This window comes from Pavona decussata, unplaced genomic scaffold (genome assembly GCF_977016875.1).
Source record: "Pavona decussata unplaced genomic scaffold, jaPavDecu1.1 SCAFFOLD_32, whole genome shotgun sequence".
In the NCBI taxonomy this organism is placed as follows: Eukaryota; Metazoa; Cnidaria; class Anthozoa; order Scleractinia; family Agariciidae; genus Pavona; species Pavona decussata.
In genome coordinates, this window is record NW_028145455.1 from 1,713,964 (window position 1) to 1,739,860 (window position 25,897).

General features: G+C 37.7%; 1 protein-coding gene across 1 annotated transcript; it reads right to left on the reverse strand.

The window, feature by feature from the left end:
- On the reverse strand, window positions 1-25,148 carry LOC146484571 (uncharacterized). Its single transcript, XM_085104629.1, has 17 exons — window positions 24,990-25,148; window positions 24,639-24,784; window positions 21,839-22,090; window positions 21,149-21,313; window positions 19,925-20,038; window positions 18,848-18,958; window positions 15,275-15,371; window positions 14,498-14,716; window positions 13,179-13,555; window positions 11,662-11,829; window positions 10,468-10,578; window positions 9,104-9,223; window positions 8,090-8,180; window positions 7,162-7,536; window positions 5,783-5,914; window positions 5,162-5,398; window positions 1-805 (listed from the first exon to the last, which is right to left on the reverse strand). The coding sequence occupies exons 1-17, from the start codon at window positions 25,048-25,050 to the stop codon at window positions 471-473; spliced, it is 3,111 nt and encodes a 1,036-aa protein (XP_084960755.1). The 5' UTR covers window positions 25,051-25,148; the 3' UTR covers window positions 1-470.
- Window positions 25,149-25,897: the final 749 nt, after the last annotated feature.

Here is a 25,897-nt window from a genome sequence, read left to right on the forward strand (position 1 = left end):
CGAATTTCAAATTTATTCTTTCAATATTCTATTGTATCTTGCCACACGGACTCTTCAATGTTCACAGCTCAGTGTCTATAATGAAATGACTGGTGACTTGGCCAGGTCTAGGTTCCTTTTATAGTGCGGGTCCGTCTTTAAAACCAAAACAAAAGCCATAACCCTGACCAATTAAAGCAGACGCAAAAAGTGCAATAAACCAACCAGATTTCGAATCAAATATATGTAACCGGCGTCAAGTGCGGACAAATGCGCGCGAGCAAGTCACGATTGGTTTTTAAATCAAACTTGCTGCTGCATTGACTGAGGTCTTTACAAGTATACTCATTCCGTAATGTTTTTCGAGGGCGTAGCATACTAATATATACTTAAACTGAATATGGTGAAAGCTCTTCTTTCAGGTTATTTTACTTGAATCTTTTCAAAGTCATTTAGGTAGTTAAAAAGACTTTGAACTTGATGTTCCCAGATTAAATTTGATAGAAAACTTCAACTTCGGTTGGCGTGAATTTATAAGTACCGGCCAGGAATGTTCTGGCGAAGGTGCTTTGATAGCTGTGCCCAGCTGGTGGACTGTAAGTATAACCAAGGTTTGTATGTGATTCTGAGTTTGATGAGGCATAACTGCTAATGTAAAAATCATGGCCTCCGCCAAATGTTGGTCCATAACTAGAACAGCTATATATTGAACGCCTATAACGGATATGCCATCCTGTTTGGGGCAATTTCGTCGGACCCCAGTCTGGCTTGTTACGCAACGAGAACAAAAAGGCTGCAGCATCGTACCGATAGGAGCAGCTGAGAGCTATATGAAAAATGAAGACAAAAATGAATGGATTAATACATAATTAAATAAACAATTGTTTTGGTTATTATTATACATAAAGTTCTCATAACTATACAAATAGTCATGGAGTAAATCCGGCTAGAAAAGCATCCAGACCTAGCTTGAACTAACTGTAACAGAATAATTTTTTTTATGTTAAATGCCAAGTAGCATGGTACATTTTTTTTAAAAAAAAAGTCGGCAAAAATCTCTGCCGGGGAAAATTGTGAATGCGCTATTTCACTGACTGACAGTTTTGCTAAGTTAAAAATGGCCGATAAATGGAGATACGATACACCCTTTATTAAAAGAACCTATTTTATAAGAACGTTGAGGCTGAGATTAACTAAAATTTAAGAACATACTTAGAGCATTACCCAGGCTAAGAGTCAGATAAGAACATTTTTATTCCAACCAAATATTTTTAAAATGAACAGTTTAAATACGGATACAATAATAGTTACATGAACAATTTCAGTCTATACAGTCCAATTAACCCAAATAATAGGTGTCTTGAGTCGCGTCCGCATAGATTTATTGAAATACTATAATAAGATAACTTAAGAACATCTTAAGAACTTTCCAGGCTCGAATTGCCAACAATAGTAAGAACGTTCAGCCTCAGCCTCAAAATTAGACGTTCTTATAAAAAAAAAATAGTGTATTTTGTCGACATTATAGAATATGGTTTATAAAGTACTTCTCCTTTCCTATTTGAACCTGAGACTTTTAAGAGAAGCCAAGGACTTTCGATTTTTTTCTAAAATTGAAATGCACGCTTTGAAAATAGCCAACATGATAGTCTTTAGTGACATAAACCCCATCCAGGCTTGCACTTGTGAGTTAAAGAACCTGGCCGACCCAATTTGTACTGAGCGCCCACTTCAGTCACCGCTTGAACATCCGCCATTCTCGGGCCCCCCGAAATTCTCCAGTTTATAGTTGTCGAAAAGAGTAGTTCCTAAATAATTATTTAAAGTCCAAATTACGGTAAATATCAGCCATTTTACTATAAAACCTTATATGTTGTCTTCTCATTTACAGCATTTATGTCGAGGCATTTCTGTCGCTTGTTGTTGTCAGTGGGAATTATATGGCAACGACCTTCTCTAGGTCGCTGTCTCCTGGCAGAAACCGTTAAACGATTTTAAACTGTCATTCCGAAGAGATATTCCACCGAAAAGAGCCGTTGGGCACCTGTAATATTTTACTGATGAGCTTGAATCTGTGGGTAGTGCGTATCTTGAGATTTATGACAAAAACGTCAGGGGTCCCGTGATTTTAAAAGCGACCTGGGGCCCGTTTCTCGAATGTACAGTTCACTTACCGGGCCCGATAAGTGTCTACGGGGAATTAAAAAGTCATCTGATACAAACAGACTTGTTGATGAAATTTTTTATCAATCCCGTAGAGAACAAGGACGTTGTCACTTTGTCTTTAGGAAATCAGTTACAAGCGATTCAGAAAATTATTTATTTTTCCCTCGGTAGATTTTTGCTTATTTTCCAAACATTTTTATGGAACACTTGAAGAGTTATTTGTCGCGAAGAGACTTTCCATTGCAATTTGCTCAAGATATGATCACATAATGATTAAAACCGTTACCCTGGGTCTGGGATTTAAAACGAACGTTATTTTTTGGATCGTGTCTAAAAGTATACACGAGTGACCACGAGTGACCACGAGTGACCACGAGTGAGAATAACATGAAAATAGTAACTGACGTCATAATGACGTCATTTTTATCAAACAGCCACTATTTAACCGCAAATGATACTAAAGACATTTCCGAGAGACAGGGGAGGGAGCTGATGCTAAGAAGGGGGGGGGGGGGGGGGTCTAAATTTACCGCATTTCTTTACCATTTATTCCAACCCCCTCTCCCCTTTTGTTGACTTTGCCTCTTCCATGTCTTCGCGCTTTTTCGACTTTAAAATATTATTCCCGCCTTTTCTATACTTCCCAACCCCTTTTATCCTGGTTTGCTAATGCGAAAAGATTTTTTCAGAAAAAGTATAATTGAGTGCAAAATATGTATTAAAGGAAATTTCTCATAATAAACTAAGACTAGTTGCATGCTTCTAGCATGAAAAGGCTGTTGTTGGTGAAACAGCGGTGGGGACGAAGAAATATCCTTCGAGTATAAATAGGTATAATGAACCCGGTTAAAATTCCCACGCGGCCATTTAAGTGGACTAAATGTAAATTTGGTGCACGCCTCAACACATGCTAGAAGCATGAAACTAGTCTTAGTTTATTATGAGAAAGTTCCTTTTGCGGTTAAATAGTGGCTATTTGATAAAAATGACGTCATTATGACGTCAGTCACTATTTTCATGTAATTCTCACTCGTGGTCACTCGTGGTCATTCGTGGTCACTCGTGGTCACTCGTGGTCATTCGTGGTCACTCGTGGTCACTCGTGTGTACTTTTAGACACGATCCATTTTTTGACTAGGCACTGAAAAAGTACGTTGTTTTTTGAGCACCTTGTCAATTCTGGAATAGAGACCTTTATATTCTAGTACGAGCACGACTACGAATAAAAAATTTGACTTCAAGTTTAGATGTATACCAGAAAGCATCATTTTACTCTTCGTTAGCGACGAACTTGACGCAGTTTTTTTGAATGATGATAGTTAAACCCTTTTGTGATCTCAAAAAGATCAGGTCCCCTACGTTTCGAGGACTTGTTTTCACCATTACGCCGTTTTCACAACATCTCCCAGTGAAATGACGACAGCTATGTCCTTTTCTCGATGATAATGATACTAGTGCACTTGTGCACGCTCTTTCTTACTGGACAGACCAGGTTCCTTTCGCATTTTATACTCGGTCCCAAACGCTTCTAAAAACAGTGCCATAAACAAACGTTTTAAAAAAATCTGCAAAAACGCACTCAAATAACTGTAAACTATTGAAATGATGTTAGAATCTAAAGTTGAAATGATCAAATTGGAAAAAAGTATGGCTAATTTTAAGGGAGATGAGTGCATTAGTCCTTAACGCGACCTACCCTTTCAAATAAACCCAATCATTTTTTGGATGAAATATTTCTCAAGTAAAGGCATAGAAAAACCATGAAAGATTGATTGCTCGACGTTTCGGGGTCATCGTGACTCCAAGAGACTAGTTAAAAAGCATGCAAACAAGGAAAGGCACAAGATAAGCATAAATTAGAATAAACGACCTAAACAAACACCTTGGCGCGGATGGAATCCGTTTGCACGTTCAGTGTGGGTTTACGCATGCGAATGTACAGCATTTTTTTAACGAGGCAATCAAATTTGCCGCTACATTTCGCGATGATGTGAAATTGCTCGATGAAGCGTTCAGGCTTATTTCTCAAACTCATTAATAATTTAAAAGCCAAAGACAAAGAAAATCATGCACCGTGACCTGTTTGAAGTAATATATCAAACACGAGAAAGCGTGTCTCATCAGATATCCAAACACTGAGAAGTAGGTTGAAAAAACGAGGCGCAGCCGAGTTTTTTTAAACGACTTCGAGATGTTTGGATATCTGATGAAACACACTTTCGAGTGTTTGATATGGCTTCTCAAATGAGCAATAATTCCGAGAGAAAATCAAGGCTAAAGTTCGCAAAATTTTATGGCAATTATATAATTAGGATCACATATCCAAACCTCAGTCACGGTAGTGATTTTCTTTGTTTTCTCTTGATGAATTATTAATGAGTTTGAGAATATCTGATGAAAAACTCCTCGTTTTTGCATCCATAATTTCACCTTCAAAATCATTTTGTTTGAGAAGTTATATCAAACACTCGTCACAGTGTTTCATCACAATATCAAAAACCTCGAAGTTCTTAAAAAATACTCCGCTACACGTCGTATTTTCAATTTTCCTCACGGTGTTTGATCAGTGTGATGAAACACTGTGTCTCGCGTTTTATATATTACATCAAACACGAGGAAGAGTGTTTCATCCAATTTCTAAAACTCTAGAAGTGGCTGGAATAAACGAGGCGCAGTCGTTGTTTTTTTTAAAACCAACTTCGAGTTATTTAGAAATGAGATGAAGTTCTTTCTCGAGTCTTTGATAAAAGTTCTCAAACCATTAATAAATCTTGGGGAAGTACAAAGCAAACGTTCACCAAATTTTAAGATAATTACGATCACATTTCCAACCCACCTTCACGGTAGTGATTTTGTTTGTAATTATCTCTTTGATAATTTTTTAATGTTATAAGCTTAAGAAAGCCGGAGTTGTAGCTGGCACGTATGCTTGTTCACTGGGCATGCTTAAGCTGAAAAAACAAGCAAATATACAAACAAAAAAAATTAAGTATCATCTGTGAATAATATCGCTTACTCCATGATATCCTGGTGTATCCCCCGAAGACATACTGCCCAACCTGAACTATTGTAACGGTTGGCCCTTTGCTGTCGCACAATGAATGAAAAGTAGAGGCGGCCCACCCATCGCTGGATGCGAGATAACATCGTTTCCAGTAAGTAGACTTGCCCGGCATGACAGGCTTTAACCAACCGTTGAGAGCCGCCAAGTAATGGTTATTCTTTCCCACGATAACTGATGTTGTCAAACCAGCTGAAAAATAAATATAACACAATGATGATAATAAGAAAAGAAAAAAACTTTCAACAATGGTTTGGGTTAGTGACGTCAAGTGCGCTGTCTCAACATTTCCGTCCCTGAATTATACTCAATTGAGACAAAAATGACTTTAGGAAGGAAGGTACAAAATTTATTTGTGTTGTCGATATCGCCCTCCAATGTTAAAGGTTTCAACTGATCCCCATGGTCTGTCACAGTGATCATTTTATTCAAATACTCCAATAGAGTTAATGTCCTTTAAAGAGCTCGACACACGTGCTTGGCTACTGTTTTGATCATCAATTCTTTTCTTTTTTTGACATTCTTGTTTTCATAGCTGTCGTGCTTGCGTCAAGTGCCTAATTACAAGCGTCTCACCTGCATAGTGATAGCATTCAAAACCGTTTCCAGTGTATCCCTTATTGCATTTGCAGGAGTACGAACCACGCGTGTTGGTGCATGTAGCAAACTTATGGCAGTAGTATGCCTGTCTTCCACATTCATCTAAATCTGAAGAAAAGATAATTGACAAATCTAACATTACTTAAATGTTTCAATAATGATCTCCATTCGAGAGAGTGAGGAGGGCTGGCTATCTGGAACAACTATGTAGTTGAAGGAGGCAGGTAGCCAGTTTTACAAAAGTAATGATACTAGTTTAGGTGGGTACACACACACAAACACATATGACACAAAAAGACACAGCGAGCGCTAACTATATTCTGTACTCGAGGAAAAGTACTTAAGAATAAATAGGAGGAATGTAGAGCTAGAAATAATAGTAAAAGAAAGTATATCAAAAATATTAATTAATAATTAAACTTTTAGAAAAAAATAGATCGTGCAAAACAGTTTTACAAACCTAGTATTGCAGGCGCTTCCTAATATCTTTCAAAATATTGATCTTTTATCGTTTTGTTAAACATAGATATGGATGATAACTTTATATTATTATCGATCAATTCCAAATGGAGGGGCCTAGAAACCGAATGTTAAATTTACCATAGTTAGTTCTTCCTAAAACAATAAATTATTGAGATATGTCTAAACATTTACGAAACAACTCAGTTGCAGTATGACCGAATGCTTTTGTTTGAATATTATCAATTTGAACGGTTTCATTTGAAGAAAATTTATAATCATCTGGCATTATAATCTACGGTAAAAAGTTAGATTCCAGAGAAACTTACATGAATAATATATATGTTATTTACCGGCCGGGAGTATAGGGAAAAACTGTGCCCGCGGTCTTGAGTACGGCACGGGGCCGTAGGTCGAGGGCTCTACTCGAGACGTTTTGTCAAACAACAACAAACAAACAAAAACAACAAAAACAACAACAACAACAACAACAAAATAAAAAAACAGTCACTCAAATTTGAAATACAATATTTCAGATATCATTTAAGTTCATTCTGAAATGATCGCGGGCACGGTTTTTAAAACAACATCTGCAATTTACAAAATTGTTAACAGCATCCAGCGATATCTGACAAATTTTCAAGGCGCGGGAATTCTCGGTTGAGGACTGGTCATTTTCCAAAGATGTCAGCAAAACTGGACTTGCTCGAAAAATTGCCGAAAAACAACTCCCTTTCAGAGAACCACATTTATTGATCCATAGCTGCTATTTGGCTTAGTAGAATAAGATTTTACGGGCGAAAGTTGCCCGTTTTTGAGAAGGGGTGAAAGGACACCTGAAACCTTAAACGATGCTTGTCTAGATTTCTATGTCATTTTCACCTATCTTATCTTACCTTTCTTACAAGTATATTGACGGCATTTACTACACGAATCGTCATTCCATTCATAGTTGAGTTTCATACCAAGTGTGTGTACGCAGTCTTGTTCGCGATAGTTGTTCGGTTGACCCTTGGCCCAAGCTGTAAAGTTCCCAACTCCTCGATCTGCCCAAGTGAAGGTGCCTTCTGACAAAATGTCATTGAAACCCAGCCACGACCTTTCTCCATTATGACGATGCTGTATATAAACATTTTCTTCATTGCTGTCGACATTAACAAGGACTGAGCTTGCTTGGCGACATTTGGCTAATGCACTGGTCCAGTTTGCACAGGCGTCACTCGTGAAATAACAGAACCCATTGTAATAACTCCAGCCAGGGTCACAGATATCTGCGATATTATGATATGATATGATTAGCGGAGGACGTGACTAAGTCAACTTCAAATTTAAGTTCCCTCTACTTCTATTTGCGAGTTCTATTTGGAACTGGGGTCACTCGTAGGCGTTTGTATCCGTAGGCTGCAGCGGTCACCATAACGGCAATATCAATCAATCAGTCAATCAATCAACTTTATTTAAACATGGTAAATGGCTCAGCAAGCTGGTTTTCAGACATGCCGTGTGATAATTAGACTAGAGATTAACTAACAATAATTAGGACAAGAAAGAACAATTGTCTGTTCCTATCGACTGTGAAAAACGTAACTATCTAGTTTATATGGTAATCAAGACTGATAATAGTAGTAAAAATAGTAATAATTTAAAATACTATATAACAGCAGGAAATACGTCATTAAAGAAATATGAAATACCACCAAGTAAAGCCAAGATAATTTAGTTTTAATTAATAAACTCAGATGTTCCTAACATTCAATCTCATTTCCTACTTTCAAGTCGTATCCACTCAGTTTGTTCACGTATGAACATGTAGTATTTACTGACCTGTAAAGACCACATAACTCACTGACAAGGGATCGTATCTATTTGTATATAGTTCCTTGACGCAGAGCCGAAATCCAGTGGTGTCCATGTTCTACAAATGAAACGTGTGGACTAGCTATAAGTCCCAACCTTACAAGGTGACCGTTCTTTAAAGTTCTCCAAAATCTCGCTTTAGCGTTCTATACTAGCCTAAGACGTCCAAACTTGGAGCGATGAAGTTACAATACGGGCTAGGTCTTGATCGATGATATTACAATTCGATATCAATGTCGCAAAAATTATCCAAGATTAGTAAATATGTTAAACTTGTTTTAATATTATAGTGAATTTCTTACTGGAAAGAAATGTGTGCGGGACTTTTTATCATTATGACAAAAACTAACAAAATTGATGATCAGTTAGATTGAGGCCTATCGGTCAAAAATAGTGGCACGTGTTTGTCGTCTGTGACTCTCTTTCAAGACCGCAAGATGGCGATGACGATGATGATAATGGTGATGATAACGATAAAGGATGGAGGGAAAATTTTGTTTGTTGGCTTAATCGTCACAAAACGGCTATAAATGTTGGAAAAGCACAGCTTTCAGGAAACGAGGGAGTATCGCTCAATTACAAACGACGTGAACTAACATTTTTCTGTTTTTCAAAGCAAATTTCTAGATTTAACAAGCAACTATTCAGTAACTTTTGGGCAACGTTTGATAAAGTACCAGCAACTTGTGCAAAACGTCAGGCGGGGACTGAGGCTCTGATAATCCCTCGAAATAACGTGAAACAAGGACGGGGTGGTTTTCAAATCTGTCAGTGTTGATACAAAATGATCGATTATGCGGTGCTAAACGTTACAGAATGGAACATTTTTGTTGGGGATTAATGTAGAAACCAATGAGTGAAAGAAAACTTATATGAATAACTTTAGAAGGATAAGTTTAGCCGCAATTATTTAATTGATTCATGGAAATACAAAGAGAAAATAGGTTTATAGTACCATGTCAATATTGAACAAAGCTTTACCTCGATCCAAGCGCTAATCCCGTTGTAAATTGGTGGAGAGTTTCCACTTTCCTTTGAACTGTGATTGGCAGTTATCAAGACCGTTGGTACTGAGTCATAGCTTCTTGTAAAATTGACAAACTGTAAATAACCGAAGAACAAGAAAAACAATAAACAGAGATAAACAAATGAACCAATAAGTAAACCAGCAACATAAATACTTTGCAATATCGTTCTGATACAAGAACAACTTGAACAACATCAACTTTATTGTATATTACCAGCAAATAAATTAAAAAAAAAAACACCTGCACGTGGTTAGCTGATCTGTCGAAGCATGAGAAGAAGAAGAAGAAGGAGAAGAAGAAGAAGAAGAAGAAGAAGAAGATGAATAATAATAATAATAATAATAATAATAATAAGAAGAAGAAGAAGAAGAAGAAGAAGAAGAAGAAGAAGAAGAAGAAGAAGAAGAAGATGAATAATAATAATAATAATAATAATAATAATAAGAAGAAGAAGAAGAAGAAGAAGAAGAAGAAGAAGAAGAAGAAGAAGAAGAAGAAGAAGAAAAAACTTAAAAATAGCATACTTGATAAAATTCAACATAAGTACAACACTAGCTGTAATAAGTAAGGTAACTCTGAGTGCGTTCTTTTGGGACTATTCCGGAATAGGAATACTCAGAACAGACGCTATTTGTGTTCTTTTGGGAGCTATTCAGTTTTCGGAATAAATAGAACATCATTCTGCTACCGATAGCAGAATGAACAAAATGGAAGGAATGCCGTTTACTCGGAAAAGACAGAATACGCGTTCTTTTGAAATTTTTGGCGGGAAATCCTACGAGGCTGCTCACGCGCGCAGACATAGTAGTTCTCAGGTCATCTCCGCCATGGGTATTCCGCGTTCTTTTCGAAATTGAAATGCCGTGTGTTTCGCATTGAGACAAGATAGAATAGCCTCAAAAGAATGCACCCTCTAATATTAGGGATTATGGAAGAAATATCAAATGTGAAAATTTAACTTACATTGCAAATACTAGTATAAAGGAGAAGGAAAAGGTACGCAGCTTAGAGCTATAACATTCGTTACATTGATAATTTGAGCGATCTCAAGACAGCCATCATTTTTTTTTTTGAGAATTTCCATAAGAGTCTTTTTAAGTTTCTTTTGCAAAATAGGAGGCTTCTTGTAGGAATGTTTTTACATTTCCGTACAGCATTTATGCACGACTCCGTCATTAGATATGGCCAGACGAACATAGTAAATTTGGTTAGTAGCTTCTCCGGTTTAGTTTCCGACCGTGCCCAAGGAAATAAGGCCAAAAATTATGGGAAAAAATGCTTGGTGGATGTTTTCGTAACGTGAAATGTAAGACTTACCTCGCAGTAAGCGTTGTTATTTTCATCTTTTGGTGGGTTCGAGTTTGGAAATTCAATATTGCCATGCTCAGTAAAGAATGGTTTGTGTATTTTAGAAAACGCCAGCCAGTTCTGCAAGTGGCGAGATGAGAACATGTGTTACATAATTTGAATTGTTATCATTTATTATAGCAAAGCAAAATAAATAATAATAACAACAATAATAATAATAATAATAATAATAATAATAATAATAATCATCATCATCATCATCATCATCATCATCATCATCATCATTGACGTGCTTGATTGAATAATCATCATTGACGTGCTTGGGGGATGGTCAAGGGATGTAGAGCTCACAATGAGGAAGCTCTTTGGCAGCAGGGGGTTATGACGTATTGAGAAGGATGCAGAAGGCTACCATCTCCAGTTCTCTCAACATAGTGAGAACTTTCAAAGCTACCGTCAATTGACTTTCCTTTAGGGAATAGCGTAGAAGCTCCATATAGTTTTTGTATTAGAAAACTTTTATATTTTATGAGATTTTTATATGTTATCGCTAATTTTTTTTAACTCAGCAGTTTTCTTGTTATAGTTTCTTAAGATCGCACAGGTTACGCTGCGCGCCCTATGTGTTCCATTCTAGCATGCATACGTTTATTACATGCATGCTGCCCATAATAATAACAAACGAAAAAAAAAAAAAGAAAAAAAACAACTGCAAAACATAATAAAGTAAAATAAAACAAGAAGAAAATAAAAAAAATAGCAAATTAAAGTAATAATTATAATAATAACCCGTTCGTTAAAATATTCAACAACACCTTTTCTAGGGCATCCCTATTGATTGCACTATGATTGGTTAAAGCGAGTTAATTGTGTCGGCGCTCTTCGTTATAATGCACGCAGATTACGTCATTAGTGTGTGCGAACGCAAATCTAAGGACAGTTCGTAGAGGGGATAGTATAAAACATGAGTAATAAAGTTAGCAAGTCCACAATTAAGTTAGAGAGCGTACTGCTCGCGCACGGTTGAGCTTTATAAGCACTTAGGAACTTTTAAGATCACTCAACAATTGCAAAAACTAATTACCAACGGATGAGACTTCTCTAAGCCATTTTCTCGTGTTCTTAAAAAGATTTTGCGTGCTTTTACAACTCAGCAGTGCACTCGACGCGTTTTTCATCTCTTCAGTATAGTAAAGTTCATACCACATAAATATCTTCATGCTTGCCATCAAAGTTTTGCATTTCACGAAGACAGAATTTAAATGAGTTCTTCGTTATGTCCTCTGTCCAGACATGGGAAGCATCATACTCTTTAGCGGTCCTTTGATGCTCGGCTGTCAAAAATACTGCAGGCTTTTCAGAAAATTTGTCCTGTATGTGGAAATGTGTAAACGTTAAGTAGAGTTAACTAATCTGTATTCTATTCCTGTCATCTCTGAACCTTTCAGCTTTTCAAAGCGGGATGAACTAAAAAGATTATCCAAGATCAATTAAGCCTAGAGACAACATTTTTATGACGTATTATTGTAAATTCCACTAAGTCTTGACCTACTATGATTGCTAACGAACTTTGAAACAATTTAGTAGTTAGTTGTTGACCTAGTAGACTATAGCCGTCCCCTTCTCAATGTTGTTGTTGTCAATAACTGAGATGATTGAAAAGAAGAAGAGGATGAGGAATGTTTCGAAGATTTCTTATCAGGATTTTCAAAGTGATTAAACTATTATATTAACAAAAAGAAACCGTGATTTTCAACAAAAGAGATGTGTTCGTCCTTTATCTCCTAATGCTGGACTCGTCGTTTATCAGCTTTTACTGAGACAATAGACCTCCCTCACGGTAATTTCAAATTTCGATGTATACCAGTAAGGAAAACCATTGACACTGCTGGAAAGAGCACTTTAACTTTAGCAAAAACAACAAGTTAGTTAGCCTTTTAATTCTCAGACTTGACGAGACTATATGTTCACCATTCTAAAAGAGGAGCCTCTCAAACAGGGTCTTTTGCTAACGTTATTACGTGCTCTTTCCGGCAGTGTCAAGATTTTTCGTTACCTGGCGTTCATAACAACTTAAAATCACCGTAATAAAGGAGAAGAGGATATCTCCGAGACGCTTTGAATCTCATAACGAAAGCAAGGCTCAGTGCAAAGATTTTCATATGAAATTGGTTTTGCTTAGATATGAATGAAAACTAATAGGCCATTTCCGAGTTGCTTTGAACCTCATTATGAAAGCGGGTCTAAGTGCAGAGTTTTTATAATGAAAATCAGTTTTCATTCATGTGCAAACAAAACTAATTTTCATATGAAAAGATTTGTACTTAGCCTCGGTTTCATAATGAGGCTCACAGGAACTCGGAAATGGCCTATTGTCATGATAGGAACTACGCACAAAGCCTAGCTTTCATAATAAGGTTCAAAGAAACCCGAAAATGGCCAATTGTATGGACACTTACTTCTCATGAGGTCGAGTACAGAGATTCAAGTAATTATGCTAGTGTTATTCAAGTTTTGGAGAAAACATAGGTATTTCCATATTCCGAAAGTATTAATTTAATGCTTCATTTGCACAAAATATTTTCGATGTGCAAACAGTTCTCCGTTACTCCACTAACAAGAAAATTTCCTGCCTAAGAACGTATTGGAACGCAGTTGTAAGATGGAAAACGTTCTTTTTTGCCTGAAAACTAATAAATAAAGTTTTGTTTTAGACCTACCTTTGGAAAAGTCAGATTTGCGCAATTTGTCCCAGACCACCATTTCTTCATTTTAATTTTTCCTGTAATTCCTTCTGTCGGTGCTCCTTGATACGCTATCCAATCGACGGTTGCAAAGGGATTGAAGTTCTTTGCCATCCTGCCAGATTGCATCGCACACACTGTGAAGTTTTTGGAGTTTACGTTTTCAGTCCATGACGTAACTGCGTCATGGACTGTGACGGAGTCATTTAATTTCAAGTGATTTACAGTGATCTGTACATGAACCTGTTTATCCGGATAGAAGCTGTATGGTGGGAAAACGACTGTTTGACAGCCTGAATCGGACCACTTAGGAACTTGAAGAACTTCCACTCGACCACGAACAAATGGGAAACCTGTTTCAAAAGTTTTCACAACAAAAGATGATGAAGTTTAAGAGTGGTGGGTGAAGTGGAGTCAGAGGAAAAGTACATCTCGTCACGAGCATCGGACAAAAAAGAATCTGGGACCCCAACTGAAGTCGAAAGGACAACCTTCTGTTCACCAGTCGGATGTCGTAACTACTCATAACTAGTCATTGGGAACTCATGTCGAGCCAGGCCATGGATCAGCTTTATATACGACACGCGTCCTTCATACTACCAGTATAAACATGTCAAAAGCGCCTTGCGTGATCCAAGCAGGACGAGCATCACATGTTAACAAATTCTCACCACCTTTAGAGATTAACTAGAACATCATTAGGGACTTAGATTTGTGTTTGTACCATGCTCAAAACTTTCCAGTCTGTCAAAAACTTTACGAAAGCCCAGACACACAAGAACACTGGGGATATTGTTCCAAGATATCACTTAAGAACCTAATGTTTTCTCCAATGGATCTATCCTTTATTTTACCTGCTTGATCTGGGTGGACAACACGATGTTATAATGGTTGAAGACGTTTGGTAATGGCTTTTGAGGCAATCTTTTAGTGCTCGCGACAAGATGAATACCTCATCTAGTGTACGCGAAGCTCTATGTTAAACCTCTAAAAAGTCGATCATTAGTTGTGCAAATTTAGCTTTGACTAAATACACTGCATGTCTTACACCCACTTTTCTTTGAGAGATGTTGCTACGTTTTATGCAATATAAGTGACATGCAGTTTGTTTATTACAGGTCGCAAAAAGTAAATGAAGAGTGTTAGACTATAACTGTCTTTCTCATCCCTGCTTGCAAGGTATTAGTTAGATCCTAAGCGCAAACTCATTGCTGATTTTCGCACTCATCTCCAAGCTACTCCACAACTTGTGGAGGGTCAGCACTTTACAGCTTTTAATTGATATTCTCACTTACCTTCACAACTGCCTGGGTGGTAGATAGTGCTGTTTTCCAGTCCCTTGCAGTAGCTTGACTTGTGCCAGCATCTGTTGTCATATGTTTTTCCAGTGGAGGTGCACACAGGATCTTGGATAGAGGGGCAGTCTTCGAAACACACACAACGGGCCTCATGAGGGCCGTACGTCTTACAAACTCCAAACGCTGGGCAATCAACATTCAAGCATGGATCCAGGTCTATTATAAAAAAAAAACTGATTGCAGTGAAATCGTTTTAACGTTTTAAATGTTATAAACAAAAAGAAAGACAAAAAGACGCATTCGTTAGCTATATCGGGATGGTAAATTATGTAGCTCTGCTATAACTAATAAAAAATATATATTGATTCCGTCCGATCCTGCGAATTGCACTAAAAATTTACCTTATATTGAAGTTTGCAATAAATATTGTTAATTGACATGTATGGCAGCTATGTATCGGATATTTTTATTCTTTGACATGCATGGCTTTCTTGAAGAACTTTTTTGGCAAATATAATATCTGTCTGAACGCAGAGATAGTTATTAGAAAATTCTAAATCTAATTCTATAAGTTATAGAGCTTTTTTTAAAACCACGTTTTCATTTCCTACGGATCCAAAATGATTGGAAAGATAATGCAATAACATGGAGAAAAAAAAGCAGGTTAATTATTTTCAATTTCATCATTGTACATATGAGACTTTGCATAATGGAATCAAGAGTAACATACATTTCAAGTCAATAAAATTTGACTTTTCAATGCGAGATACCAACCTCCAAACAAAACATAGCTGACATTAAGTGGGTCGTGACTGCTGCCTGATCCTGACAAGTCTTTAACACAAATTCGCATTGATGTGAGACCGACGTCCTAATTAAAATAATTAAAATAATTAAAATAATCAGGTGCGTCTTAACCCTATATTCTTAGGGGGTAGGGTGGGGGGGGGGGTCTGCCCACGTCAACTGTTTTTAAAATTAAAGCAAATGAACTGGAACTTCAGGACTTTAAATGGGAACAATTTAACGTGGTCGGTTAGTGTTCATTGACTTTGATATTACTATGTTCCCATTTTATAATCATGACGTAGCTACCACGTCATATGACGCCATAACTTTCCTTTGCGGACTCCAAAGGAAACATCTTTGGACGTTATATCTATTCTCCAAGTGCCATTGTCATAGCTTTTGTACTTGCGAAGTTATGGAGCGGGGTGCAGGAATCCCCTTCCCCCCCCCCCCCCCTCCCCTCTCCTGCTACAGACGACAAAAAGCCTGGTCTAGAATGGTTTAAGGCGTAGTGCTTTTCCTTTGCGTGGGACGATAAAGGGATCCCATAAAGTTCACTCTTTATCCCATAGACTCCCATGTTTTGCTATTTTGGGGCGTTGTGGCAATCTGGCTGAAACACTCTGGTAGAATGAGTATTGCTCACATGTGACACTATCACCTCGCGGAGAGTATTGTGATTTATCATTCCTTCTGAGAGGATTATACCCTCTTCCTTGGCTCGTTGGCCTTTCCTAAGCACCCATACTATTATTAAATGTGGAGTTCAACTCTTAAAGGCCGATGTTCACGGTCAAGCGCATGCGCGAGCAGACCGGCTCAAAAATAAATTGTACGGATCGACACTAAATTCGATGCGAGCTTGTGGTGGAACAATCTGTTAAAATCGCGCCCGAATTTGGATCATCCGCTCTTCGTTCTTCACTTTCTATAATCTTTGTTTCCTGTTGTAAATATAAGTTCGATTTTTGTAGGGTTAAAAGTGTTTTAGCATCCGAAAACGACATTTTTGTCGATGGATCGTCAAAGGAGACGTCGCGGCCGGCCGGCGACGGGACGTTCTGTGGACTCTCTGAACTCTGGAAGCACAGAAGTTTAAGCGGACAGAGCCGTGGAGTGGATGTAGAAATCCTGTCTGGTTAACAAGATATGTCCACCAAACGTGGAAAATTGGTTAAGGGATAAGTCTGTTTAAAATAGAAAACGATTTCGCGGCACATCTGCTTTCGCTGGAAATGGCAAAGGTCACCAACTGGCTTTGGATGAACTCGCGAGGATTTTCTAGATTTCAATCGTACTGTTTGTTCATACGAAAGTCAACTGTCAAAAACGGAGAATTCGACGGACAAACAGCATCAAACATCACTGTTTTGCTTTGGATGGAAAATAATCGACAACACTGAGACGCGAAGCGAATAAATATGTGATCAAATTTTGTGCGAGTTAGTTGTAGTCGTCTATTAGCGGGCTTGAATAGTGGGCAGTAGAAAAAAAAAAACAAAAGATTTGCGGCAACCTACAAAGTCTATTGTAAGGTATTCATTTATCTATAAAATTATGGTCATTGCGAATGGAAAACGCAGTTTTGATTTGCCACCATGGCAGTTTTCTCAAATTCATTCCAGCATCTCGGAAGGACGCTCAGTGTTGTTGTTACTAAACGGTCGCATCGCTTCTTGAAGCTTGCGGATTTCTCCTCCTTCGCCTTCTTGCTGGTCTAATAAAATCAGGCTATCGAACGGACACATTATAGTAAGTTTATCACTGAATGCTGATGAATTACTGGATTTAAATACGTAAGTTTGAGGGAGCTTCTCGGCTTTTCGAACCGCGTGTATTAAATAAAAAAAGGTCGATGCCGCGATATATCGACATTGTACTAAAATAAAACCGTATACGTTCGCATAAGTTCATAAGTTCTGGCATTTCTTGAATGTCATGGGACATGCACGAAGCGGCGCTGCAAAAATCCCCATGTGCTTTACATGGACAGCCTTTTTGTTTCTTTCTGAAACATGACCGAAACACAAGTCTCCTTTGCAGCCGCTCGGGCCGGAGTGACGCAACGCTCCCCGTCTCCACGCGTGGGGACGGGAAGCGTTGCGTCACTCTCGTCCCGAGCGGCTGCAAAGGAGACTACCGAAACACTGGCCGGTCAATTTTATTTTTATGCCAGCAAGTTACAAGACTTGCCCGCCGTATCCCGCCGGTTTGTGTACTCGCTTCTAATAAGTCCAAAAACAATTCTTGATCGCTCTTACGTTATCGCTCGCACATGCGCCGAACCGTGAAACCCTCCCTTTAAAGGGACTCCTCACATATGGGAATTATTGCTCTCCTAACAAGAGTGGAAGAATTTCTGCGCAGGGACGATTGTCCCCCTCCCTTTAGCATTTTCGGCCAAATCACAAAGTACTCGTGGGGATTATCAGCCAAAGAGATAAAAAGATTGTCCTTGTTTCTTTGCTCATTCTTCATTCCTTACACGTTTACTCACAAATATTTTTGCGTTGTTTCAATTTTTATAACAAGCGACGAGACACCATTTCGGGAAATGGAGGTTTGGTATTAAAAACTGTATTTGGACACAATACTGATACGTGGAGATGTATATTACATTGGGCCGATACCAGTTTTGTAAAGCAAGTGCCTAGGCTGTAATTGAGTCGAAAACGCGTAAGCTGCTGCCGATATTCCTTTTGCGTAAAGTATCAACCACACATAAGTACATAAACAGAATGATATTGATTTTGTGGAAGAAAACAGACAAAAATTTGGCATAATAAAAACAGGTTTCATTGAGAAAATAATTTCCTCGAGTTCAGTGTGGAAGATACACGTCAACAGACGCTTGAACCTCATTATGAAAGCGTGGCTAAGTGCAAAGTTTGTGTTATGAAAATTAGTTTTCATTCATATGCAAACAAACTAATTTTCATATGAAAAGTTTTGTCCTTAGCCTTGCTTCCATAGTGAGGTTCACAACAACTCAGAAATGGCCAATTATTCTTTCAAGTAGTCACGTGAGCAGTATCAAAAGGTATCGAAATGACCGTTATTTCTCGAGGGAATGGATGTATTTCAAATAAACACCAGAAAAGATTATATCAAATATTTGCAATCGATATCAACCCATCCTTAAAGAATGGTGCCTCATTTTGATGCTGCGCATGCGTTAGGCGCATCTCGGGATGGTCTGCGAAATTATGGTTTCTCACGGACGATGCCTACAAATACAGAAGTATTTTTGCACTGTTAACGACTTTGTGGGAAAGGTAGATCTTAACAAGGGTAACCGCAATCCCAAAAGAAAATTTGGGGTAATAAAACCACGTATTTTTCAGACACAATTACGCTTTAATTTGGAAAAGAAATAGCATAAATTGTCATCCATTTTATAGCTTTGTAGAATTATTGTTTCTTATCAGTATCTCTGAAAAATGTACCGCTACTTCTAGTTAACCCTTGTGAACATCTTTTCCCGCACAGGCGGCATAAACTGTGCAAAAATACTTCTGTATTAGTAGGCACCGTCCTTATTGTACAATAAAAACATACCTCTAGCCAGGCCGTGACTATGTTGTTTTCCGGTTTGTAGCTGCCGTCTTGATGATGAACAGAAATGAGGACGACCGGTGATGCATAAAAGGTGGTGTTAAATTGTACTTCCTGTGGAGAAGAGCAAACAGGATAAATTTAAGTACAATTCTTTTTTCAGAATATGTAATTTAACAGTTGAGAGAGCGCCCAAAAGATTCCTCATCATCAGTTTTGAATGACTACTTGCTTACACAAAATTCATACAGGGTATGTTAATAAAACTATTTCGCTGAACCTTTGATTAAACGTATGGGTCAATTCCAAAAGTGATCACACACACGATCATGTTATATTTAACAATTATTGCATGAGCTCGCATTGGATACGAGAAAAAAAGAAAATAACCAAAGAGGAGCGTAGCGTTGAGTTTGCTTTTAACATCACATATCCAACAATATCCAACAACCACGAGTGGAATAATTAAGATCTTGTTGATTCCATTTTGTAAAAAAGATTAGAACACGATTTAATAGCCACTATTGTTTGGGCAAGCCGATGAAAACTGTTCATGATTCTATTCCCTAAAGTGTACCAGCCCCAAATTGAAGAAAAGTAATTCGCAAAAAAATTCGACTTGGCATTTAACGTAGCCTTTAATTTGTGAAAACGTGAAAACATAAAAAAAGGAAAAACCAGAAGGCGGGACGAATTTTGTCCTCTGTTCATATGGAAAATTTAATCCCGGTTACCGAGATGAAAAATGTCCAAAAGGCCCCCACAATACCCGTGGAACCGCGTTCCGACTTAGCGACCTTACAAGCCATGCGCAGCTGAAAATGTGTTTCGTCCCGGAAAGTCCCGGTATCCGAGCTGGAGTGTTCATATGGGAAGAATTTCCCGCTCGGTTACCGAGATCTTGGTCGCAAATAACGAGATTTCGGTAACCGGGCCAGCCCGCCTTCTCATATGAACACATCGAAATTTTTGTAAAGAAAAGAGTGGCGTGGCCAGATCTCGGAAACCGAGAAAGCCCGGTCGATCGGGCTCATATGAAGAGGCCCTTACAACTGTATTCCATTGATTACTGAAAATTACCTTACAGAAACCAAAATTGTCTTCTGCCGACGGGTTCCCTCGGTTGGAAAAAGGCACTTCCCCTTCAATCGTAACATTGACGCCAGGAAGACTGTCCTTAAATGCGAACCAGTCCTGTAAGATAAGAAAAAGAAAAGACAGAAAAGAACAGAGAAAGACAATCAGGCAATCAACCTATCGATAGATTAAATGAATAGATATACGAAGTGACTCTAAGAGTTAGTTCGATTGGCCGTATTCCGGCCGGAATAAGTAGACATACAATGATTACTAAAAATCCTTCATGAGAAGTTCCGGGAGTTATTGGAATAAAAACTGGTATTGAATTGAATAAAATTTGGGGAAAGAGTTTTCAAAGATCTCTTCCCAAATTTACTGAAAACGCGAAGTAGAAAAGCTTTCGCCTTTCACTCTTTTTCTAGAATACAGTCAATCGAGCGCAACCTTAGAATTTATCAGGAAAGTACAACTTAACCCTATCTAAACCGGGCTTTTTGGTCTTCTGGACTGGGAAGGAGGGGGGTTGGCGGATGGGCGGATTCCGCCCCCCCCCCCCCTCCTCCCCATTACTTTGCAAGTATAAAATCTTTGACAATGAAACTTGGAGGATAGATAGTACTTTGAAATATGTTTCCTTTGAGCTCCGCAACGAGAATTATCATGATTGTCAAATGGGGGCCATCTTGGATCCGCCATCTTAAATTTCTGGATTTCCCGTAAACTTCAGGAAAGCGCCAAAATTGAACGAAAAGTAATCAGAACCAACAAAGAAACACTAATATGGGCTAAAAACATAAAAAATTACTGAAATAATAGTAATTCTCTTCATTATAAAAGGGATTTTTCATTTTCTGAAAAAATGGCCTCTAAAAGATGGTTACCATGGCAACATCAAATTCAATAAACAGTCGCCGATGACATCAAATTCCTCCCAGATAAATTTTTCGAAAACGTCCTAAAGGTTCAGGTCGTTTGCTAAAATTTTAAAAAAGTCATTCTGTTTCAAAGTCGCCGCGGACAGAATTCACCATCCCGGTCTAGATAGGATTAGCAATTAAAATACAATTCAGTGAATGAATTTCATGGATGCTTACACATTAAAGGATATATATTTTGCAAGTTGTAGGAAATTACTAACTAAAGTATTGTAGTGGCATTTAACTGAGATTCGCGTTTTTCCTCAAAGTAAAAATCAGTCAATGAAATATTTCTTGCTATACGCACCACAATTGTGTCTTGATGCTTTCCGCCAAAGGGCAGGAATTCTCTGATACAGACTTCAAAGCCTCTGTAATCAACATTTTCCAGCCAAACGTACATAGCATCATTTGGCTTTGTAGTACGACTATACTTGGCGGTGACAAACACAGAGGGTCTCCCATCGAATCTCTAAAAAAAAAGGAATTCCTCTTAGTTATTACTGTACTGACATCCGAAAGGAAAGAATTCTTAAGCTTTACACTTTACTTTTGATAGTGCCTCAATAAATCATTGTAATAAACCACAACAGAATTAACCTATGAGGAAGATGCATCTATCAGTAAGTCACACGGGTATACTCGGAAGAAAATAAATCCGAGTTCTCCCAATCATTAAGATATGAGGTTCGTAGAATCGATGGCGGAGCTAGGGCATTAACCTTGGTTCATGTGACAAAATTCTTTATACTGCTAGGTTTTGAATGTCAATGGGTGGCATATTCGCAATGATAGAAATGTGGTGATATGGTTTGTCAAACTTGAAAGACTAAATAGATAAATAACTAAATAACTAAATAAATAAATAAATAAAAAAAAATAAACAAGAAAACAAACAGACAAACAAATAAATAAATAAATAAATAAATAAATAGATAATAAAAACCTAGATACTTCAAACTCGAGATCAGACATATAGCAAATGTTATCCTCTAACCTTTGAAAAGTTTTCTCTAGTGCACTTTGTTTCCGTTGTCCATATACCTCCAAAGGTAACTCTTCCATGTATGATCTGTGGTTGATCTTGAAAAGCGAACCAGTTTAGGATTGCAGTTTCATTCGCTCCAATGCCGGGCTCACGTGCACAAACCTCGAAACCACTCGTACTCACAGACTGTATCCACAGAGCGGCAGGTGAGTGAACACGTGATAACTCTTCTCCACGACTTAATGAAACGTGCACCTGAACCTGAAACATCATGAATAAAGATTAAGAGGGCTGTGTCAAGAAGGATTTTTCCCTTACCTTCCGCCAAAACCTTGCTAAAATTATTACTATCGTTAATAACTATAGGAGTTAAATCAACTTCCAATGCAGTCACTCTATGGACAATTAATCGATACTAACTACGGTTGCTACAGAAAACAAAACGAAATATACTTTTCAAATTACTGAAAAAGACACTTACAAACATTGTTTGATTTACAGAGCAGAACAAAATGAGGCTCAAGACGAGCGACGAAGTTTCCAGAAGGAATGACAGTTACCAAGAGAAAATAAAAGGACAGAGAGGGAGACCTCAGTGTAGCCCTTGGGATATGTGAATTTCAGTTAAGTTATTTTTAGACGTCGTGAAAACGGAAGACTGTTTCCCGAGACGTCCGCAAACGAATCTAAGCGCCTGTAAATGCCACTTAGGGAAGCTATATTGAATATTCAACAGCCGCCATTACACAATGCGACTTTGGCACGCTCCAATGACTTCCCGTGACGTCACACTTACCGTTTGCGGACGTCTCGGAAAACCGACTTCCGTTTAGACAATGTCTAAAATAAATTAAGTGAAATTCACATATCCCAGCCAACGCCGCTTGTTTTTCCTCTCTATCCCCTTATTTTCTCTTGCAGTAAGCAAATGAATTGTACTAAAATGAAGCTAAAACAGAAGGAAAATTATGCGAGAAAAAATAAAAAACAATAACTTATGATTAGCTTACAAAACTAAAGTTAAGATACGACATAATGCGCCTTTAAAGAAAAGAAAAGAATGCGGCTTATGGAATGGACTAAGAATGGAGTCGATGGCAGTGAGTTTTCGAAGGAAGCGGAAAAGGTACCAAGGTTCAAAAGAAATGTAAGATGGGATATATTCCCAAACAGTTTAAATTTAGATAAAGGTACGACTCTATCGAATAATTTCTGTTTTTCTTTTCTCTTTGGTCAGTACATTTTGAAATGATTGATGAAATTGTTTCATTTTTGGAAACTATTTAGATTGAATGAAACTATTTCCATTAACCGTCACTGTGCTATTTTGTTGTTATTTATATAGTTTCAGCCTCGCACTTCCCTTTTGCAATCACAACCGTTATCTGCTTTTCAGATTGTCAGGGGTTATTGAACTGAGGTTCATGGAAAAGAACAAAGAAAGCCGAGACAACTAAAAAACTAAACATGATGACAACATGATTGAACACGTTCAGCAGGGTTTTATCTTGGTTGTTCATACGGTTGTAATCGTCAAATGCGTTTCTCTAAGCACCCAAAAGGTAGGAATTAAGAATTAAGAAATCTTGATGGTTTTGTACGGTGTTAGCGACCAACCCAGCTCTTTTAATACGAATCTGTTGACGGAAAATCTTAAACCATGTTATTGCTATACTGAAGAAAATAATTTACAAATTATTGAAAATAATTGAAAAGGATAAATCGTGTCTGTCGTTATTAAAATATAAAGTATAAGGCACACAACAAATTAAATTTTTTATAGGCAACTGAGAAAAGTAACACAGACTTCAGTAGCAGAAATGGAAAGCACTGATGCCCTCAAATAATCATTTCAAAAATTTCTATTCATCTTCTTAAAAGACCGAATGATAAGTTGCTTTCTCAGTAGTTCAAAAGAAGTATCAAAATAAACGCGAGTCGGCGTTTCAATGTTTCTCCATCGTGACGTCATTATCAAGACTGAATGTAATTAACACTGGAAGTTGTTTACAAATAAAAGTTCCCTTGGACACTCCCACGTGACGTGAATCCAACTAATAATTAAAATGAATGACTCACGCAAAAGGGTGGGCATTGACTGCTAGTATGAATCGCTCCAATGAGTTCAAAGTTGTAATCTCGTCCAGGAGATTTTTCCAGTCAGTCATGGTCATTTGCCATATACTTTATTTATACGTGAGCAATTTCCGACGTAATGAATCGCTTTGTAAATTGAGTGATGGATTAAGTTCTTGAATGAAAGCAATTCGTAAATTAGGTAGTAAAAATTGTTTCTACACTTGCAGAGTACATGATAGTGATTTAGCAGATATTGCATGTGCTTTGCTATTAAAAATCGTGTGGTTAATTGTGTTCTACAATGCGTTGGTAGGGTTGTCGGTTTGTGTAACTAACATCATGGTCTGCATCAAACAAACCACATTTGAAATGCTAAACCACGAATTGTTGATCGACGACATCAGGTTTTTGTTCTCTAACTATCAATTATCGCTTATTATCAATTTAGCTGTTTTTGTTATTTCAGCATTTGTTTTACGTTGTATTTGACTTGATTGATCTAATGAGTAGTAAAAGTGGTCGGATTGCACTAATTTCAACATCTTATGCATGGTATACTTTCAATTGCCTGCCTGTGACGAGATGTTTGTTCATTTAACACTGAACTAAAATTCTAAAAAAAGAACGTATTGCTGAGCCGAAAACACAAGTATCAAAGAGGTCTATTAATTGCTTAAGAAAGAAACAGCACTCGATTGCTCCTGGACTACGTTTGCACAGGAATACTCACCGCCCCTGATCCACTGAACGTAATTGGAAATAGAACTTTTGTGCACTTGGGCAATCGACAATGCGGAGAAGGAGAACATTCGCTGCTGCAGCTCCAGCCTTGCAGACTCTGCGACATGTTTAGCTTTCCAATTTGAAACGAACCTCCTTGAGAAACCATGAAAAAAATTAATCAGTAAAAATAACGAAGAACAGTTACCCAGTTGGGTGGGCGTGACTGTAGGGCCACAGATAATTGTGCATGTCTTGACTTCAAAACATATTGATGTCGTGCTAGTTAAGTTTTGATAAACAATAGTATATTCGTTGTATCAATAAATCAACTAAGGCAAACATGTTAACAAAAGCTTACCTTCCACTGCCGAGATGGCGCTGTGGTAGGAAATCAAGACGATCAAAGCTTGCAGAAGCATGGCGACTGCACTGAACGCCGTGGAAGAACAAACTGATCTCAGCTGTGGTGCGATGAGTTTATTTACTTACCAAGGTCGACTGTAAGGCTAATATTAGGCTTTTAGATAGATAACGTGGATACTTATCTTGAGTTCCAATCTGTCATATCTCCTCCAGCTATGCCGCGAAAAAGCTTTCGTCTTGCTTATTTTTGGCTACTAATTACTATTTTCAAGCACCGGACGTCGAAGAGCGCAGACTACGGAAATTGAAATACGTTAAAGTGGTGTAATAAGACATTGTGACTATATAAGACCCTCAATCGCTCATGCCAATACTATAATTTAAGGAGACGACCACTTAAGATTAGTGATACATTCATAGCTGACATACTAAGTGATAATTAGTCGCAATGTCAACAGTAACTAATTGTTTCAAATTTTAAATTAGTTTATACAGAAACTGTTTCGAAAGTTTTGATCATGAAAAACTAAGCTACAACATTGAAAAAGTAAAAAAAGACATGCAAAATTGTTATTTTGCAAGAATGAAACAATCCATAAATATTAATGTATACGCAAAAGACAATATATTCGCTAACGTTGCCAAAATGCATAAAAATGCTCGTGTTTCGTAAGAGTTAAAGATCTAAATTAAATTACTGAATTAGCGTTTTCAACTCCTCTCTTATTTTAAAAAACAAATAGGCGCGAAGAAAATTGTCCTCTTCGACCATATAAAGCCATGTAAAGCGATTTTTTCAAACTGGTTTGATAAAGCAAGTGTGCGTGTTGTAAGTGGAGCTTAATTTTGGAGTTTCATGTAGCAATCCGTGACCTGGGTGTGTGTTTCGAAGAAGTAAACCAA